This window comes from Cucurbita pepo, chromosome 2, assembly GCF_057944985.1.
Source record: "Cucurbita pepo subsp. pepo isolate OVF chromosome 2, ASM5794498v1, whole genome shotgun sequence".
In the NCBI taxonomy this organism is placed as follows: domain Eukaryota; kingdom Viridiplantae; phylum Streptophyta; class Magnoliopsida; order Cucurbitales; family Cucurbitaceae; genus Cucurbita; species Cucurbita pepo.
Genome location: NC_141799.1, coordinates 753,140 through 770,688, shown reverse-complemented (window position 1 = coordinate 770,688; position 17,549 = coordinate 753,140). Strand labels below are relative to the sequence as shown.

The 17,549-nt window shown below is 36.5% G+C and overlaps 3 protein-coding genes across 3 annotated transcripts; all 3 read right to left on the bottom strand.

Moving 5' to 3' along the window:
- Positions 1-156: 156 nt before the first annotated feature.
- On the bottom strand, positions 157-11,138 carry LOC111788014 (exocyst complex component SEC3A). Its single transcript, XM_023668149.2, has 26 exons — positions 11,024-11,138; positions 10,709-10,908; positions 9,655-9,725; positions 9,366-9,446; positions 9,117-9,184; positions 8,850-8,952; positions 8,193-8,338; positions 7,900-8,017; positions 7,419-7,523; positions 6,327-6,428; positions 6,103-6,240; positions 5,630-5,758; positions 5,456-5,536; positions 5,297-5,371; positions 4,787-4,960; positions 4,561-4,702; positions 4,407-4,471; positions 3,700-3,870; positions 3,487-3,566; positions 1,843-1,924; positions 1,528-1,625; positions 1,335-1,443; positions 1,186-1,254; positions 901-966; positions 727-816; positions 157-539 (listed from the first exon to the last, which is right to left on the bottom strand). Exons 2-26 carry the CDS (start codon positions 10,884-10,886, stop codon positions 429-431), a joined length of 2,652 nt encoding a protein of 883 aa, XP_023523917.1. The 5' UTR covers positions 10,887-10,908; positions 11,024-11,138; the 3' UTR covers positions 157-428.
- Positions 11,139-11,716: 578 nt separating this feature from the next.
- On the bottom strand, positions 11,717-15,410 carry LOC111787501 (DNA-directed RNA polymerase subunit beta (DUF616)). Its single transcript, XM_023667485.2, has 6 exons — positions 14,703-15,410; positions 14,170-14,387; positions 13,854-14,030; positions 13,595-13,750; positions 12,410-12,686; positions 11,717-12,054 (listed from the first exon to the last, which is right to left on the bottom strand). The coding sequence occupies exons 1-6, from the start codon at positions 15,088-15,090 to the stop codon at positions 11,810-11,812; spliced, it is 1,461 nt and encodes a 486-aa protein (XP_023523253.2). The 5' UTR covers positions 15,091-15,410; the 3' UTR covers positions 11,717-11,809.
- A 394-nt stretch (positions 15,411-15,804) lies between these two features.
- Positions 15,805-17,546, bottom strand: RPS9 (ribosomal protein S9). The gene is made up of 2 exons (XM_023667488.2): positions 17,214-17,546; positions 15,805-16,290 (listed from the first exon to the last, which is right to left on the bottom strand). Exons 1-2 carry the CDS (start codon positions 17,538-17,540, stop codon positions 16,003-16,005), a joined length of 615 nt encoding a protein of 204 aa, XP_023523256.2. The 5' UTR covers positions 17,541-17,546; the 3' UTR covers positions 15,805-16,002.
- Positions 17,547-17,549: the final 3 nt, after the last annotated feature.

Here is a 17,549-nt window from a genome sequence, read left to right as displayed (position 1 = left end):
GTCTGTCCTCTCTGTGTGCCCTCGCTAACTAGTATTCAACGGAAAATGTTATTGAATCTTTCAAACTCGTGATATCCTCTCTATCCTTAATATATGAACTGCAATTTATCATAACATTTTTCAATAATAGAAGCTAAGAAAATTGAAGAGCTATGCTTAGAAACTATCCTTTCATACTTACAAACCCGAAGTAGATAAGACACTAGCAGTCAACTGAAGAGGTCACAGCACCGCCCAAAAGTTCTTATACATGAGAAATACAAAACCTAATTTGACCGAAGGCAATTGGCTTCCTACAAATTTTCTGGAGTCGTTTAATGAAATTATTGAACGAAACAAAGAATGACTGACCTCTTCAAATTTATATCGAAAAAAATGAAAACAAAAAGATAATAAACAGGACATGGTCCGATTGTTTTTAAATATCTTTACATGGAAGCTAGAAGATCTCTCATTTCTGCCACAGAGAAAAAGGTCTCTGTGGGGTAGATTTTAGCAACAAGTTGAGCGAAACTATCGTACTTGTCCAGAAATTCCTTCTGCAATCAAAGCAAAAGTCTGTTAGATTTCTAGAACCTCAATACTTGAGGGCATGAACTCATAAGGACGAAGTTATTAACTAATCTTTCACCGATACATGAAAAGAGGGACTATTCTTGTAACCAAACCTGCCGTTTATTAACATCATATAAATCGACTACTTTTCAGAGAAGAGACTTCGTGTACCTTGCACTTATCCCACAAAGAAGGAAGTAGTTCCTCTGAGGTTAAATTCTTCTGCAACTTCTTATACATCGCACTAATGGATTTGTCAACCTATGTTACATCCCAACTGAAATTTAGACCGTGTATTCAACATAGAAATATAGAAATGTACTTCCCTGAAGAATTGCAACTTACTCCAGACAAACTCGATTTTAACATTTTTCGAAGATCCATTTTGGACAATCCAAGCTGGAAGGGAACCTAAAATTACGCCCAAAACAGGGGAAAAAGAAAAAGGCGAGTCAAGGACTTAATAATCATACAAAATTCAATAATCATCATGGACCAATGGTAATAAAAAAGATAACATAGCAGAATAGTTGATTGCTATGATGCCCTACAGTAAGCTGGTAGTGGTAGTTAAAGAGCGTTCTTAGATATGAAAATCCAACGGCAAAATAATATTTGCAACATACAAACCTCTTCTGGTGGGATGGTGTAAAGCAAGTCTTCTATTCTTCGAGCAAATTGAAATAACCGTTCAAATTGCTGAAAAGTAAAAGGATCAACTTCCAAACGTATTTCCAGAATTGGAGGGGGTAAAAAGGAGGACGAGGCGAATGACTTACATAGTATATAATCATACTTATATGTCGAGTGCAAGCTTGCTCATAAGCTTCACTTGCCTGGTGATAGAATTTTGCAAGGGTAGGCACAACGTTGGCCAGATCATAGAGACTGCATGCAATACATTGAAGTTAACAGACACAAAAGTATACATCATTGCAACAAAAGTTGAAGATTAACCCACGTAATGCATACCTATTCTGAAAAGCTGCATAATTTTCTAAAAGAAAAATGTCTGCATACTTTGGATCTGTTTGTGCAATTTTCTCTAAAGTGACAAACATTATACTGACCTACAAAAAATGTATATAGACAGTTTATAAAATAAGAATTACAATACATGCACCCATTAGTGATCTAAAAGCATGCATGCCAATCTGCAGTCATATGAGCAGATTGCAACAGCACACAGCCAGGAGAAGAACCAACCAATTCAAGAAAGTAAGAAAATTTCAGATTACTGACAATCACATCACTGTAACAATCATAAATGAGTTTTAGGAAACTCACAAATTTTGTATACGCTTGATCAACCAAATCCCTGGATTGTCCCTGGATGTACTGCTCCATTCGTGTAGCAAGAGTTGCAAATCTATAGAAAGGTAATGAGTAAAACATATGCCTTTAAGCAAACTTAAAACTTAATAGCACTCCAAAATAAAGCCCCTTCCAATTTTCCATTAACTATTTCCCAAGACACGTGTGTTGCATTGTGATATCCCACATTGGTTGGGGAGGAGAACGAAACACTCTTTATAAGGGTGTGGTAACCTCTCCCTAGCAGACGCATTTTAAAGCTTTGAGAAGAAGCCCGAAAGGGAAAGAGGACAATATCTGCTAGCGGTGGACTTGGGCCATTACAAATGGTATCAGAGCCAGACACCGGGCGATGTGCTAGCGAGGAGGCTGTTCCCCGAAGGGGGGTAGACATGAGGCAGTGTGCCAGTAAGGACGCTGGGTCCTGAAGGGGGGTGGGTTGTGATATCTCACATTGGTTGGGGAGGAGCACGAAACACCTTTTATAAGGGTGTGGAAACATCTCTCTAGCAGACGCGTTTTAAAGCCTTGAGGGAAAGCCCATAGAGAACAATATCTGCTAGCGGTGGGCTTAGGTCGTTACATGCATGAATTAATGTAAAATATAAAACTAGAAGTACAATAGAAGGAATATTTGATCATGACGCAGTAAGATTCTTATGTGTAAAACAGCCAACTTGAAGCAAAATGACAAAATTGATTTAAAAAAATCCTTCTTAGATGCATGAACTGAAGCAAAAACTATCTATCATATAAATACCAGGATAGAGGGCTAAGAAGGTATTAATAATTTCCAAAGTAAGATAAGTGATCTACAAACAGACACAAGGATAAAAAAATGACATGGAAACAAATGACAAAATATGAAAGAAATTGTAGCACTCCTCACTTAGTGCACTATTGCAAACTAAGAGATTCACTATCTTCTAAAATTCCATGATAAGCCTGGAGAACATATAGGTACTCCATAGTCCAAAAAAATGGAAGTACTTTTTGTTCCAAATAATCTTAGAAGAACTCATCTACAGAGTTAATACACTTCAAATTATAGAATTAATAGCCAGCAAGCAGATCTAGCAGATAAAGGAACTCAATCGATGAAACAGTGCTCCACCGAAATCTAGAACTGCATGTTCCAGTTTTCAGCCACCCATTCCACTTCATTGCAATTTACACTTTCAGAAGCCCAACAGAAGCTCAGTATTACCCCCAAGTCCTTTCCTAATAAGTATTCTCAACATATAGTCAGTATTTTATTGCAAAGAGAAGGCTTCATTTTTTACATTACTCATTGACGAAGTGTATATGTACCTGTGTCAAATAAAGTATGTACAACTATGTAACTGCTAATTGTCAATTAACTTGATTGTTACATATTTTAATCTGTTGACATACAAACATGGAAGTCTTAAGGCAACAACCTTCAACAGGTCATGAAGATCGATCTGCTTAGAAGATAGTGAATGTATCAGCTAGAACTAAAAGCTGCAGCTTCTAAGTAATGCTACCCAACCAAAGATGTTAACAATTAAACGGTGCAATATTGTATATCTCGATCCTCAAGATTGACAAAAATTTGTAAGAAATAAATGCATGAACCTTCCAGAACCAGTTTACCTCAGAATATAAGATAGTGCACCCATCTGCCTGACATTTCTATCATTTCTTTCTATCTGGTGACAAGCTTCATCAACAAACTGCAAAACATTTGCACATTTCAATAAGGTCAACAGCGTCATACAGCTCAGAAAGTACTTCGATCGTTAGCTTCAACTCAATTGTGTACAATCACATGCACATGTACAATCTTAGCTTATTGCCAAAACTTACGCGATTAAATTGCATGGAAATTCTCGACTCCAAGTCACCAAGCAAAAGACGGACAAATCCTGCTGCATCAGCTTTCTGTCCAGAAAGATAGCGTTCTGTAATGCCATGCATTGATATGCAGCGCAATGGATCAATTTTGTATGCCCAGTCCACAACAGCATAAAAATCCTCCTGATTCACATTTCAAACAAATTGGTTTAATATTTATGAACAGCCTCTGTCTCGATATTTATTCTGTAAATGATCTTTGCCACATTTTGGGTTTTCAATTGGGAAAACAATCTACATTTACATTAAACCATTTTGATTCGAAATGACATTAATGTTCAAATAACCTTGGTGCAATTTAACAAGGTATATACCTGATCACTTAACTAGAAATCAACGTGGAAAAATTAGCTTGGTAACACCAAACATATTGTATATATAACAAAGGTGATTATTTAACTACACAAGTAGCTAGCCTAATGAACTATCATTGTTTATATGAAGTAACGGAGATATACAGGCTTTTCCAGAAGGTTCTCCCATCTATAAAAAAAAATGAGAAACACTCACGAACAATAGAATGACATTGATAAATCCTAAGCAATTGATATCCAAAATCTATAGAACTTTCTCTTTTCGAATTAATGATCAGTTATTAGTAACAAGAAAAAATATGTGGTGAAAATAGGACGTAGGAATATGTAAAACGTATATATCACCTGAATGCCATCAAGCAAGTCCTGAAGTGATTCATTTAATGCTGCAAGCTCGGCAGAATTTTTCCCTACAACATCCCATGTTGCATGTCAAAAGACTCACAACTATATGATAGATCCCGGGAGGAACAAGAAAGATAATAGCAAGTAGGAATACCAGATTTGCTGTCGTTCTCATCAATATCCATAATTCCCAAATCATCGTCATCGTCATCGTATCCTGATTTACCACCGTTAACACCACCAGGAGGCACAAGGGCAGGAACTTCGAAGCACATGAAGTGAGCAAAAAATGAACTCTGCATTTGTTGTCACGAAGAAGAAAATCATTCAAAGAACAAAATTATCATATGATCAAGTACATGTAGGACTAGTGCTTTAACCTCATCTACAAGAAGAGGGATAAAAATGGTTAACATCTTCCCATAAGCCTCTGAGACAGTAGAGGTATCAGCTGCATTCGCATTCTGACCAGACCCAGAGGAAGCTTCAAGCCAGACAGTTGGATTTCTTGATGCTTTGGTGCTAGCACGAAGTTCATTAGCAAATTCACGAGCCTAAAGATGGACAAAAACATAAGATTTAAAAAATAAGTAAATCAAATATAATGTACACAAGTGACCCAACCATGCTCAGACATGTTTGACTTTAGATAATCATGATAAAGATGGAGCCTTCTAAGAAATAGAAAATTCAGCACTAGTCTCTCTTGACCTTGACCCAACCATGCTCAGACACGTTTGGATTCAACTGGTGTATGAGCTTATTGGGAAATAGAATCAACATAAATTTTAATTGAAACTTAATTAAAAGGGTTATAGAGTCTGAAAAAATATTCAACAAAAACACTAGAGCAATGGTCAACAGCTAGGTACTAAGATATTTTCACTCACCTCCCTGCGAAGAAGCAAGTTAAGGGAGCTACAATAGGCTTTTCTCAACAGACCCAAGCAATTCCTATCAAGACTCTACAAGTAATAAAAGGAAAAAGACAAGTTAGTGCAGGAGGCAATAAAAGCAATCATACTGCAAATCCTTTTGAGTAATTTGACCTTTAAATGTTGCAAAAGACGAGCATAAGTCCTGCATTTGTACCGCAAGTCAGCATGATCAGGCCTCTTCAGTTGTCCTCTCTGATTAAAAACATAAAAATAAGCAGTAATTTTCACATTCAACCTTTAAATTATGACTAACCAGATAAGAAAATATATAAATTGTGTAAATACCTGAGAAAAGTAACTCTTGTCACTTATCATAAAATCCACCAAACTAGCGAAGTAGTTCCTTAAGAACTCAGAAGCTCTTCTGACAAAGGTACTTTTCAGCTTCTCAAGTTCAGCACGCTTCTCCCTTACCTGGAACAGTGTAGCTAACACTTGAGAAAGTTTTTTTTTATTGATGTCCTAAAGAGCCACCGGCTATTACACCACATGATAGTATCTCAATTGTTAATTATTTGCAAACATCTAAACCACAACGGACAACTCTATTGTTCAAAATACAACATAAAGAACAATTCAGCAACTGAAACAGCCAAACTTCAGTAGCAATTAGATATAATTAATAAGTTGCCCAGCATTGATTTGTCTAAACATCAGTTTTTACGAAATAATGTCTCCAAGTATTCATAATTATGATTTATGATGCACACATACTATCACAAGAAAATTGAAATATGAGAGGAAATTGTGGGCCATACAGATCGCATGTTTGCATATATGGGATCCAGATTGGGTACTTCAAGGCCACGCAAAGCACCAGTTAGCCACTCACATGCCTCCACATTTTGAATCATGCGCGCCTCATCAAACACACCCCCAGTCAAACATGCTGCATACTACAACCAATAAAACATCATTAGAGAGCTCAAGAAAAATTGCATAAAATTTGTCACTTCCTCTAAAATCTAATGAATAAAAAAACCTCAGAAGGGACACGTAAGCGTTCAAGAAGTTTATCGAGCTCCTCTATGAGTGCTTTATTATTCACAGATTGCATCTCCAACTTGTTATTCCGGGTTTCTATCTGCTCACGAAACAAACAAGTTTAATGTAAGAAGTGTATAAATCTCACTTAGGTAGGAATTAATAAAGTAATAGATTCATTCTCAAGTGGTTGTCCTATGAAAATAGTCGAGGTGCACACAAGCTAGCTCAAACACTCACAAATATAGAATAAATAAAGTAATAGATTAATCTGATTAGCATATGCTAAAAAAATAAAGTAATAGTTTTATCTTATTAGCATATGCTAAAAAAATAAAGTAATAGATTTATCCGATTGGCATATTGTTTAGCATTTCACTAACTGATAGGCAAGAGAGATAAATTCAGGTCAATCCATACGAGAAGCAACAAAGTAGGCTATCAACATAGTTAGGTCACTATTATCAGAGTACGCAATGTTCTGTTTGTTTCCACAAAATTTTGGAAGTTTTTAAATCAGCAAAAGTTTCAAACGAAATTTTGTTAGTTGTCCTTTAGCATAAAAGAAACAGAAATCAAATGTGATTTTCAATTCTATTTTTACCTTTTAAAAAGAACTGGACTAAGATGGACAGGTTTGGCAGGACATTGCAAACCTAAGATTCTAACACCTCATCAGAGTTGAACTTCCAACTCTAAAGTTACACAAAAGATAAATAATTTTATCTCATTCCAAAAAAATTTAAATTTTTAAATCATGAGTTCTTGAAATCATTCCTAAATTTTTTGTCCAAAAAGGGGTGATAATATATATACATACAAATATATTGAAAAAAGGGATTGACTAATTTAGAAACAAACCAAACCAAGACAAAGAGATAAGGTGAAAATGAGAGAGTGAAAAATTATAGCAAGTATTAAAATGCAAACACTGCAAAAAGGCGAAGAATGCCTATGATGCTAGCAAGGTCACACTTATGTACTCGGGCACAACAATAAATCCATCCAATATGCATTCACATCTAGGCCCAAGAAGGTGATGAGGGATTTTTAAGAGAGAACTACATATAAAATGTATGTTATTTTCTACCGATTCAATGTCCTCCCTCATGTGCCTAAGTTTCACATTGAAGATTCCCAACCATTCATCCATGTCATCAACACAATTTGTTGCTGCCTCAAGCCCTTGTAGCACCTAAAACAACAAGCAGACAATGTTTACATAAAACACTGCTTTCAGTCATGAGAAATTTCATAGCAACTCAAGTTGCGTTAACAATATTAGTAAGCCATACTGCAAGCTATATGTAGTAAAAAGTGCTCATAGTAAAACAAATATATTAGTAGTAATTGTGTAAGAGGAAAGTTTAGCATCTCATATGCCATAGAGATTAATATTGGAAATACTTGTTGCCATATGATCAATAGATTTAAGGCTTATTGTTTTAGGTAACCATAACAAAGCAGATAAGATGCCGTAACATGTTTTCTTCAATAAAGTAAAAATTGCTGAAAAGATGTGAGAGGCAAATGAAAATTTGAACAGTAGGAAAAAAAACAAAGGTAACTACCTCATCAATCAACGGTTCACTTTCCAAAATAGCATGGACATTTGCTGCTTCCAAAGCAAGGAGCTCTCGCTTCAACCTTTCAGAAAAGGCCTCAGCTTCACCAATGCCCATTACATAACTGCATATCAATAATCATAAACAGCACAACAATCATTGTTGTCTCAATCAAGTGGCAGCACACAAAAAAACAATATTATAGCAGTATTCTAACATTATGCACCTGCCTCACTCCAATTGATAAAAATATGACATAAAAAAAAATTCACAGGAAAAATATGGTAAGTCAAACTCACGTGCCCAGAAGTGCCTCCATGTCCTCTTCCTCAGCTTGAGAAACAAGTTCCTTCTCTACAGTGACTTTAAGGTCACTTTCTGTTACTCTAGATGCGACAGGACCATCTTGCTGACTCCTCTGTGTAGGAACTGTAGGTGTATTTTCCTACATTAATTACCAAACCAACTTCAGCAGAGAAAACTAGGCGGCACAAGCAGTTGTTGTAACAAGGTTAGGGCTGAAAGTATATTTTCATAATGAAAAATCCATGTTACGTATATAAACAATTCTTACCTCTAAAGAATCAAAAGTGAATAAAAATCAGTTAAAAGTCCTAACAAGGATAGTGCTGAAAGTATCAAGAGATTATCGGGATAGGGCAGGCACGTTTTCCTCACGCATATGCATGCATATTTCTCCACAATAAACTAGTAGTAGACGTCTCCAAGCTAATATAGCATCACTTGTGCCAAAGAAAACATAGAGATAAAATAAAAGCAAGAGTATTCTATATTCATCTAACATGAATGAAAGGGATCAAGCCATCAAATTGTGAATAATAAATTTTTGAAATATTTTAAATAAATATACATTAAATTGAAAAACAAAAACACAAAATAAAACAGCAACCTGAAGTTAAGTTTCAATATTATAAAAGAAGGAAAACCACACGCACCTTCGCCCAAAGAGCCATCTCCACAACATCTATACCAACAACTTTTGGAAGTCGTTCCAATACATCTTTGCATATGTTTAAGATGCAGAGCAGAAGTCGGTTCCTGGATGGAAAAAAATATAAAATCGACATAATTAAAACTTTTAAGTAATTGATGTTATAAAAATAAGAAAAATAGCAGAATGTGCGTTGTTTAAACTACATTCATTGAGCTAAAAACAAAAACACCAAAAAAAAATAACAATAATCCCTTCTCTATAATCTTACCGGTCATCAATATTACGCATAGTCCACTGAGGTGGGGCAACGCTTTGACTTCTTAGGTTATCAAATCCCTGCAAAAATGCAGTTTCACAGAGAAGAATGAGCAAAAATTAAGCAGCACTGTAGCATCCAATTTCCATTTTTCAGAGACCTAATCATCGTGCCAAGTCCAAAAAATAGACAATACTAAACAAATAATAACATGGGAAGGAGCATTTTTTGGATAAGAAATATTCTGAAATGGAGCATTACCAGTGTGAATGTGCATCCACTGGGGTCGTTTGTTATAACTTCCACTTTTGAAAGATGCTTTAGTTTGTATAACTTCGCAGGCTGCACGTGGAATTGATTATCAATAGGGGAAGCAAAAAGACTAGACTTCGGCCACCAAAAAATGCTTGAACATATAAAAGAGAAAAATAACCAAAAAGCAATGCAAGGAATACTCGATACAAAAGCCCATGGCTACATTTTATTATAAGAAGGAGAAAAAATTTAAATTTTCATAAACCCGAAAAAATAATTAAAATTCTGACATTACCTCTAGAACTCCACCTGTGGAATATTTTAAGACCCGTAAAAATGCTTTTGTTCGCGGACCTTTTTCTTTTGCTGCAAAAAACAACAGATGAAACTAAAATGACAATCTGTCACGTTTCCAAGATCACACAAACTACAATATCGCCACTAGATCGAATATAATTAATTATTTAACGATGACAAAGATAGAGAAGTAAATGGACAATGGATGTAATAACTTGAACACGTAAGAAATTCTTCCTCTAAATAGGATGGAGTTCATGGAGTGGCTAGAAATATTGTCAGAGCTACAACTGCACTGGAAGCCTAGAGATTGCTAAGGACAAAAAGAACGAGGTCCCTTGACTTATACTGAAATCTCAACGACACATGAGTACAACTTACAGAATAGATCCTATCCAGGTAAGGTTATTTTCCATTTACTAATTACCGAACTCAACGCTTCAACAGCTCAAAAATGTTCAAATTCGACAGTTCAAATAAGCTAATCTTCGAAAAGCGTTGCTCCGATAACATTAATCCATTTTTTTATGGAATATAGGACGCTTGCAGTTTTCAAGCAATATCAACGTTAAAAAATAAAATTCACCCGTCTATCCAGAGTGCAGTCGTGCACCTCTTCCCGGCACATAGCTTAATATTTTTACTGTTCAGTTAACTACGCATTATAATATTAATGATTTCCCTGCCGTGCATAAACAATTACGCAAACGCATTCGAAACGACAAATCCAATGAAAAGAGAAAGGAATTCCATATCAGTAAAAAGCTACAGTAAAGGAACGAGTGAAAGTAATTTCAGAGAGCTCCTACTGTGTACGAATGCACCTTCGCATGTAAACAAAATTGGTTCAAAATCCGTACAAACCAGAAACTACAGTCGGTAATCATATTTGAGAGCCCGATAGCGGCAGAAACTGTAGATGCTGATAATTTCAGTAGACGCAATTGGAATTCGAAGAGTGATTTGAGAACAGCGAGAAGATACTGAGTTGAAAGACGCAAATCAATTTGTAGAGAAAAAGAAAACGAAGGAATTAAAATTTGAGGACGTACTGGAAAGAGCAAGAACCCTAGGTTTTGCCATTTGTTGACGTCCTAACATGCCAGATTTGCCCCAGATCCCTCGGCTCTTTGCCACACGAATGGACATCACGACCTTCTGCTTAGTGCCTTCGATAGCAGCCTCGCAAGCTCGCCTAAGCTCGGCGTCATCCGCACTAGATTTCGCCATTCCGGAACCCGCAGCTCCTGATCTGAACCAGTAGCGACAATGAATTCACAGAGAAAGGAGAAGGAAGAAGAAAGAGGAGGAACAGGAACAAAAAAAAAAAAAAAAAAAGTAAAATGAGATGATGATTTGCTACGCACCGCCAACGTACTTGGCACACGTATTTCCTGAAGTGGTTTGGGTCGCAGAGCGGAGAGCCCAAATAATAGCAAGCCTTACCCTCTTTTTTCTTTTTCCTTTTTTCCTTTTTTCCTTTTTTTTTCCTTTTTTTTCCTTCGTATTTTTGTTTTTAAATACAGAAGAACGTAATAATTAAAACATATCGAAATGAAATCCGACAAAGACTGCTTAACAGGTAAACTGTTTTTTTTTTTTTCCTTTGAAAAATGACTTATAGTTAAGATATAAAATAACTTCAAAACAAATCAATGATTTATATATTCACTTGCCAATTGTTACAAAAAAATATATATTTTTTAATCTAAGTTTATAAATATGTTATAATATTTGGTATTAGCCCATCTTTTTTTTAATTATTGCTCATTGTCGAATATTATTCTCATAAGACGATTTTGCCCTCCTCTTGTTTAAATCACCAAACAGTCCTATTCACTTTTAAAAATAAATAATAATGGTGATATGATATTCTTTTAGTGAACAACATATACTTTGACCCCGAAAAAGAACCAATAATCATAAGGGTTCGTTCTCATATGATTAAATTTATCATCGACCAATATAGAGAGAGAGAATATCAAATCATCTATCATAAAGTTTCTAAAAGAAGAAAAAACAAGCAAACAATTGGTCGTTATAAGAGTAATGAGGAAGCGGATAGAATTGAGGATGTGATCCGCAGTTAAATTAAGGAATGAATGAAATAATACAAAGTTTCCACGATTCAGTTGAAAAGAAAGTAGTTTAGTTCAAGATAATCGGCTTACATTCAGAGGCTTAGCCTTGCGAATGTGGCCCATACTATTGACAAGATCTTTGCGAATGCAAACGGGGAACATATTAATTTTCTTTACAGCTTTCAGCCGCCACAGCACATATGGGAAGCTCAGCTGGTCCCTTGAAGTAAACCGCACCACCTCATTGAACCAGAGGCACATCAACAGATTCACCACTGGCGTATGCTCCCTAACAATGACAGAAGCCTCTGCCAGAGCTACAAAACCATCAAAAAATTGCACAACTCAGAATCTATGGAGTCATTCAAATCCATTAGCAACTGTTTGCGTCTCATTACATAGATGGAGGAAAGAATATGATTCAGAGAGGGTTAAATGGTTCGAGGCCTATTGAATCTGAATGGAAAACATGGGGCCAATCTTATCATTTACCCTTTTCCCTCGAAACATAAGAAATTGTTTTCCATAATCAAGGAACTGTTCTTAAGTTAAGATGCAGCCATTTCAAAAGAAAAAAAGAAGACATTCAGTCATGATTTCAAAGAAAAAAGACATTTAGTCATAATAAAAGCTATTTAATTATGAAGAGCAAAAGTGTAGAGTTCGTAATACCTTTATGTCCATTAAACCTCTTGTCATCTGGGAAGTGATCATGACGGTACTGTGTAATCTGCACTTCAACTTCTTCCGGGGTGGCCTTATGTTTCTTGACGACAGCTCCAGCCTCATCATAGACACTACTACGAGCTCCATGCTGTGATATTGCAAGTTCAGAATCTGAACGCCAAAGAAGAGCTTCAAATACTCCTAATGGATCCCTCCGGAATTGAGACTTCGAATCTACCCAAATCGAGTACTTGACGTTAGGGAAGAGACGATGACCCAACATCTGACAAGCAGCACCACATGATATAATAATCCTTACAGTCAAGTCTATAAATGTCACAAAATGAAGAGATAATTTGTAAATCACAATTTCCAGTAATTGGATTAAACTATATCACTATGCAGATAATTAACCGAAGAGAGAATTGAGTCATTTGATCCAAACATGATAAAATATGTTGTACAAGCAATCCAGTCATGTAGCATAGAAATCTGAATTTTGCAGGTTTAAATAATATCCTTGTTTTTCGATTCGCTACTTAATAGCAAAACTCAGTGTAACAGCCTAAACTCACTGCTAATAGATATTGTCCACTTTTGATCGTTACATATCGCCGTCAGTCTTCTGATAGGGAGAAGTTTTCATACCCTTATAAGGAATGTTTCGTTTCCTTCTCCAACCAATGTGGGATCTTACAATCCACCCTTGGGGGCCTAGCATCCTTTCTGGCACACTGCCTCTGGCTCTGATACCATTTGTAACAGCCCAAGCCCACCGTTAGTAGATATTGTCCGCTTTGACCCGTTACGTATCGTTGTCAACCTCACGGTTTTAAAACAGATCTACTAGGGACAGGTTTCCACACTCTTATAAGGAATGTTTCATTCTCCTTTTCCAACCGATGTGGAATATCACACTCAGTGTGGACTAATTCATCATACTTGTGACATCAAATGTTCATATGGGTTATTACTCTGGATGTTGAAAAAAGTATTTTCATCTCGTATTAAGCCAAATAAAAAAGAACAAAACATTGACAACAATTAGTGAAAACAAAAACAATATGCTGATCGCAATCATAAATCCAGCAAAAGACAAAGCAACAGATGGTAGCATACAACATTTTTCATGTCATCATACAACTAAGAGAAATCTGATTGTCTAATAAATTTCATTATACAACTTATTACCTTGGGGATTTTTCCATTCAATCTTTGGTCAGTGAAAGGAAGATCCCTCACAACTATAACACGCCACTTTCCAATAAATCCATCCTCACCAATAACATGGCCCACTAACTCTTGTGCACTTAAAGTGATTTCATCCCAAAATGCAACATAGCAAACCTGCATCGGTTAAATATGAACACCCTCACTAAATGCATTCTTGGTAGGAGAACATATATAACTAAGAAGCACAATAAGCAATTCAAAAGTAATAGATAACAACCTTGCGAAGTGATGCCTCTGACATTCCAATCGGTTGATAAAGATCATCTCCACCGCCAAATGCACATGTTGACACCACAAGGGAGCATTTTTGCATATAATTTCTATCTTCATTAGAAATTCTGAAACCCCCATTATCACAGTAAAAACCGCAGTGTACCTCAACAGTTCCATTCGCCTGTACAGACGAATTTCTAGAGCTTGAGAAAGGGGCCAACAGATAAGTTGTATACTTAGAAAACCAATTGCAATTCAAGAAAGGGGAGATTTCATGGGCGTCTGGGAAGCAAGGAAATTAGTGAGAAGTTGATCATAACCTGAAAACTTTCTTCTCTCTGGTTGAGAGTCTGGTATCCAGTAAACAGATTAAATCTAGTTCCATTCATGCTCTGTTGAGACAAGGAAGCTTTATCTACTAACAATGAACTGTCATTATCAGTTATGTAGTGCACATCAATCTCTGGAACTGGCGAACCGTCACGTACAGGAATATCCAATTGCTCAAGTTCTTTTGGTGGAAGAAGTTTCAAGCAACCTAATACAACCCAAAAATGTAGGTCGACTTTAGTTCTTGTCCATCCCAAACATCAAGATAAGTTAAGATGATTTTCCAGCGAGAAACTAAATCAAATAACCGGGCGTGCACTAAGGAATTGATAAACATGTGCATTTCAGACCCTGCAGCTTCCGCATCTTTCAACGTAGAAAAATTACAATCATGAACAGAAAAGCAGCCTAATGTAAGATCAAGACCTATTCTCGTCACAAGAGTTTGTAGATCCTCTCTAAAAGAAAAATCAAACGAATCAGAGTGAATAATAAGGTTCTTACAAGGTCGTTGCTAACTTACGTTCTCTTACTCCGGCGACCTTCCGAGTAACAGGATCGAGTCTATTCAGATTCCCGTCTGGTTTACTGTCTAAATCCGACTTCTTCTCAGTCCCGATTACCGGCTCGTCTATCGTTGGTCTCGTCGAGCCAGCAACTTCCGATTTCGTCTCCAGCCTTGATTTCCGACCAATTCTCGTTGCCTCAAACAGAAGCAAACTCAAAGCAAGAAGGAAGAAAACAACCACCCAATACTTCAAAATGATTCTAAAAACTCGACGAGCCAACTCATTCTTGTCTCGATTCCCTGGTTTTTTTCGCTTCCTCCGAGCTCGAACACGCATCCTTTCCAAGTCGTCCAACTCATTGTCAGAAACCGAGATTGATACACTGTTGCTGCTTTTCGACATCGAAGATAAGAGTGATAGAGATTCAAGTCGACAAAAATTGTAGTAACGGGAAACAGATCGCTGACTCGCTACAAGATTTTTTCGTGTAATTGAGAAAATTCAGATTTAGGGCTTCTGATCTCAAACATATGGAGGTTCCTTTACACCAGCTTCAGGAACTCCTACCAAACTCAATCTAAAGACCGTGAAATACCCACACTACAAGAACGAGAACGCATAATGCCACTCTTCCATTGAAGCAGACCAAGAATCAGCACTGTGCGCGCAGCTTTCGATTGTCGTCGACGCGGTAGATTTCATTTCACATTTTTATGTCTTCATTTTATTCCATTTTTTAACACACAATTATATTAAAAACATAATATTTCAAGTCATATCTTTTTTTCTTTTTTCATTTTTTTTTTTTTTTTTTTTTTTGTTAAAGTAAAATGGTAATATATATTTTAAATTATATGATATTACAAAATAATAATTATAACAAAAAAAACATATTAAGAAATTAATGGTAATATATACTTCTAATGTCGGGTAAGAACTGCTTCTATCTTCAAGCCAAAGAAAATTTATAAAAAGTGTTTCGTTTTCTTCTCTAACTGAGGTAGGATCTCAAAATTCAATCCAATACATGTATAACCCAACTTCAAAAAGATTAACAAAGACTAAATCATAACAAAATGAAGATCCAAAAGGTAAATTTTATATGGACTAAAAATATGTTCAAAAATAGTTATGATGATGAATTATGGGTTGTGTTTTTAATACATATCCTCGTTCTAGCTTAGAGCTCATATGGAGAAATATTTTTAAGATAACACTAGATTAGAGAGGAAAGAAAGTACAAAATAACATCTGGGTTGTACAAATAATGAAGGAAAAGAGGGTATGCAAAACAATTCGACAAGAATTGGAACCTTAACGCTTGGAGAATTGTGGGGCTTTACGGGCTTTCTTGAGACCAGCCTTCTTCCTCTCCACAACCCTAGAGTCCCTTGTCAAAAGCCCTTCTTTCTTTAGAGGTGATCTGTGATCAGCACTCACCTTTAGCAGAGCACGAGCAATGCCAAGGGAGATCGCCTGAGCCTGGCCGGAGAGGCCGCCTCCTTCAGCTTTGACGAATACGTCGTAGTTACTTTCATATCCCAAAGTTAACAAAGGAACTTTCACATATTGAAGCCACAATGGATTTCCTTGAAGATATTCCTGCAACACATTGTATATATATTCCAACTCAGAGGTGAGTACAACTCTCTCTACTTAACCCACACTCACAATTTGAATAGGGTTATCCAAGCATCAATACCAGGAAAACCCAATAAACATTCAAGGCAAAATGGCATCCTAACAAGAAATGAAACACACTTGGTCACTAAATTTACTCAATATCTTAACATATTAGAGAACAGATGTAGATGAACACTGGCAAACGACGGATTTGCAATGTGATCTAACATCATCAGAAAGTAAAGATTCCCACATGTGATGGAAGTGGAAGAACAAAGCACATTTTCACTCCCACATCCACTAAGAAAGAACAAATGAACTGCTCGATCCCCCTAATAGACATGCCTTCTAGCATTAAGAACCATTCCACTGGAAACTCAAACACATGGATACAATCGCAGCAATCTTTTATCCCAACTTGTGATTGATGAAAACACTTATTCCACAATCCCTTCGAATTTGGCAACAAGCGATGGAATCTAATCTATGTTTAACATATGAGATGAAGTACCGAAAGCTTAGAATTTAATTACTCGTTAATAGACTTACATGCTCCAGAATGTAGATAATGTTGTTCTAAGTTTATTCCACAATCTCAATTCAATATAATAGTTGCTGCAGATCAATTACAAAGACAGTGAAAAGAACCTAAATAATCACTTCCATTTCTAAATAGTTCAAGAATTTGCACATCAAAGACATAATCACGATCCTATAATTACAATCTTCGGTTTAATCCAAAAAAAAAAAACCATTCGCATTTCCATTAAACGAACCTAGTCGAATCCAGCAGAAGAAACAACAACCCTAAATCGTCCAAAGAACATCCACTGCCAAAAATAGTAAAGCTAAAATGGATGAAACCAAACGCAAGTACACGAATAAGGGAAAAGATAGAAGACCTTAGCGTCGCGGTAATTGATAATAACTTTGCCAGTGCCTTCTTGGAGAACAACGCGAGCAACGGCAGATTTCCGGCGACCAGTGCCAATGAGCGTTTGCGCAGCGAAGCCACCAGGGAGCCTCGATTTCACATAGTTCTTAAGCTCCGCCGTCTCCACTGCGGAAGTGGCGGAGGCAGATACCACGAGTGGAGAATTGGATTTCGGGTGGGAAATTACAAGAGATTTTGAACGTGGAAAGGACAGAGCGTTTGGCATCTGTGATACTTGGGAAGAAAACGAGAGAGAAGAGAGAGAAAAAGCGAGGGAGGACACAGAAGTAGCCATTTTCGTGCT